The sequence below is a fragment of the Aspergillus mulundensis genome, assembly GCF_003369625.1.
Source record: "Aspergillus mulundensis strain DSM 5745 chromosome Unknown scaffold_33, whole genome shotgun sequence".
NCBI classification, from domain to species: Eukaryota; Fungi; Ascomycota; class Eurotiomycetes; order Eurotiales; family Aspergillaceae; genus Aspergillus; species Aspergillus mulundensis.
In genome coordinates, this window is record NW_020797921.1 from 1 (window position 1) to 2,569 (window position 2,569).

A 2,569-nucleotide genomic window follows, 5' to 3' on the forward strand; every position below is an offset into this window, starting at 1 on the left:
TACCGCCGCGTGCGGGCAGGGACGTGACCGGAGAGATGTCATAACCTGCTCCTCTGTCATGGTTCCCTCTGGATTCTCGACGTTGGCTAGCGCCCCGTTCAACGGTGTTGTGTTTGTCACAGCAGGGTCGACGAAATTCCTGATCAAATCCGGCACAAGCTTCGGGGTGACATGGTCGATGATCGTGAAGCTCGGCAAAAGGAGCACCGTAGTCGGTTGCTCGCCCTTTTCATGATAATGGTATTCATCCGGAACCGGCATATTACTCGCGGACAGCTTCAACTTCTGTGCACCCAACGCCATTAGCCTCGGTTCAATCCCTATTTCATCCCTCATATCTATCTTGTGACATGAATGTGGAAGAGACTCACCCCATTCGAAGGCACAACCCCACCTCGTTCAACAGCTTCCATCACACTCCCTTCTTCATCCGCAACATCCCTCACCCAGTCCGTCTTGCCCGTCGCAACAAGCAGATGCGTCGACCACCCATTTACATGCCCATATAGCTCATCTTCCTGGTCCACGTCAAACTTCGCGGGGTACTTGATCGTACAGGTTGCGCAATCGTGCTCGCAATCCTCGCCGTCTGTCGCCGGGTCCGTCTTGCTGAATAGTTCCTCGGGAGCCGGCGCTTTTACAAAGTCCTCTGCGCTGCGAATTTCGCGGGCAGGTGTGGAGGGTTTCGACTGCGCCGGTGAGGGGGAGGGGGAGGGTGTGAAGAGGGACGCGCCGCGGCGGAGGAGGGACTGCATCTTTTTAGGTAACCTTGCTCACTCTCTGTTTTTTTGCTTATTTTCGGGATGAGGTGGGATCGGCGAGAGGAGTGGTAGGTAGTCTATGTATCAGTTTTCGGATTTAAGGTGGGGGGAAATAATAAGTTTTAATAATATAGGCAGAGCTTCGGAATTGTGGAGGGCGATGATGTGAGAATGATCGGATCTTATCAATCGCTGAACCGAAATTGGTGGGCGATTGGGCGCCAGAATTGGGGTTGTACCGGATATCCGACTATGTTGGCATTTATCTCCGAGCAGCTGTCGGAGAAAACTGTCTTGCTCTTATGATTGGCATGGATGCTACATGACTCCGGTGAGACTTATTCTCATGTCTTGTGGTGGTTGGAGCCTTGGTAAATTTTTCCTGAATTTTGTGCACCGTTCCTAGTATATATACCTCTCTACCTTCAGCCGAATGGATAGCAACAAAGCTTGATACTACTGCATGGCTCAACAAAAGAAAACACCAGGTTCCACTGGGTTGATTCGCACGTAATCTACAAGAAACTCGAGCATGACAAAGAAAAGGGACTAGAGACATCTCTCTACTGTCACCCTGCTGCTGGTATCTACAGCCACAAACCCCACACATCTAAAAATCACTTTGACAAGTTTACGTACCTATATGGCAACGCAATTACTCGGAATCCTCCTCCTGCTCAGCCTTGCGAGCAGCGGCCTCCTCCTCCTCCTTCTTCTGGAGGTAGAGAAGGGCGTTGATCTTGTCGGAGATGTTGTGCTCCTTGGCGACAATGCCAGAGATCTGCTCACGACCGACAAGGGTGGCGACAATGCTGGCACCGACAATGAAGGTAAGGACGAAGCGGTACATGCTGTACCACTTGGGGGCGAGACCCTTCACAGAGAGACGGGCATCATTGTAGTAGAGGAAAGTGAAGGCGAGGAACTGGGTGATCAGAGCGTGCTCAACGGGGAGCAGCAGAGTAGGCCAGGCAACGGCGGGGGCAATGACACCGGCAGCGTAGCGCCTGTAGCCGGAGCGACCGCCGTATCCAGCCCACTCAAGACCCCAGTGGACAGCTCCGAGGAAGGAGAGGATCTGTGCCGCGATTGATTAATCCTCGGGTTTTGAATTTCACGAGCGTATGTCGTGTTTAGCAGGTCTTGGTTGTACTCACCACAGCACCGTATCCGACCTGGACGTGCTCGAGCATGTGCAGCATCATCTCGGCGCTCTGGCCGGAGAAGATCAGACCGTCACCGGTAGCATGAGCGCGGTTGACCTCGTAGGCGAGGTAAACGGTTTCCAATGAAGTAGCGAGGTATGGGATCACACCAGCCATGCCGAGGTAAAGAGCGTCCTTGGGGACGCCCTCAAGGCTGAAGGTCTCCTTGATAACTTTCTACACCACGGCACGGATCTCAATTAGCCGGACTGAACTCTGGAAAAGACGCTAGATGTTCCCAGCTACTCGGAAACGAAGCATATGGAGCTAATACGTACCGCGTCACCCTTGATACCAGCCATGACATCAACATCCTCGTCGCTCTGAAGCACAACACAGATCAGCGATTGACCACAGATTTTGACCCAACGGCGGCAGATCCCTCACCTTGGACGTGGAGGCGTAGCGGACGAGAGCGGTAGTGACAGGCTTGCGAGCAGCCAGAGCGAGGCTTGGTGACACAGTCGGGCGGGCGGGAGCGCGAGCGGCAGTAGCCAACTGAGCCTTGAACACATTGTTCACCAGCGACGAGCGGGCCACGGAGGCATTGGAGCTCGAGATAGCCCTGAGGACAGAGCGCGCAGCGGTTTGTCGGTAAAGCAT

The 2,569-nt window shown here is 53.8% G+C and overlaps 1 protein-coding gene across 1 annotated transcript; it reads right to left on the reverse strand.

Annotated features, from left to right (window-relative positions):
• Positions 1 to 1,416: 1,416 nt before the first annotated feature.
• Positions 1,417 to 2,569, reverse strand: DSM5745_11574 (DUF3429 domain-containing protein; the record flags this gene model as incomplete). The annotated part of the gene is made up of 4 exons (XM_026753590.1): positions 1,417 to 1,839; positions 1,919 to 2,143; positions 2,245 to 2,289; positions 2,354 to 2,569. The coding sequence occupies 4 exons, from the start codon at positions 2,567 to 2,569 to the stop codon at positions 1,417 to 1,419; spliced, it is 909 nt and encodes a 302-aa protein (XP_026597841.1).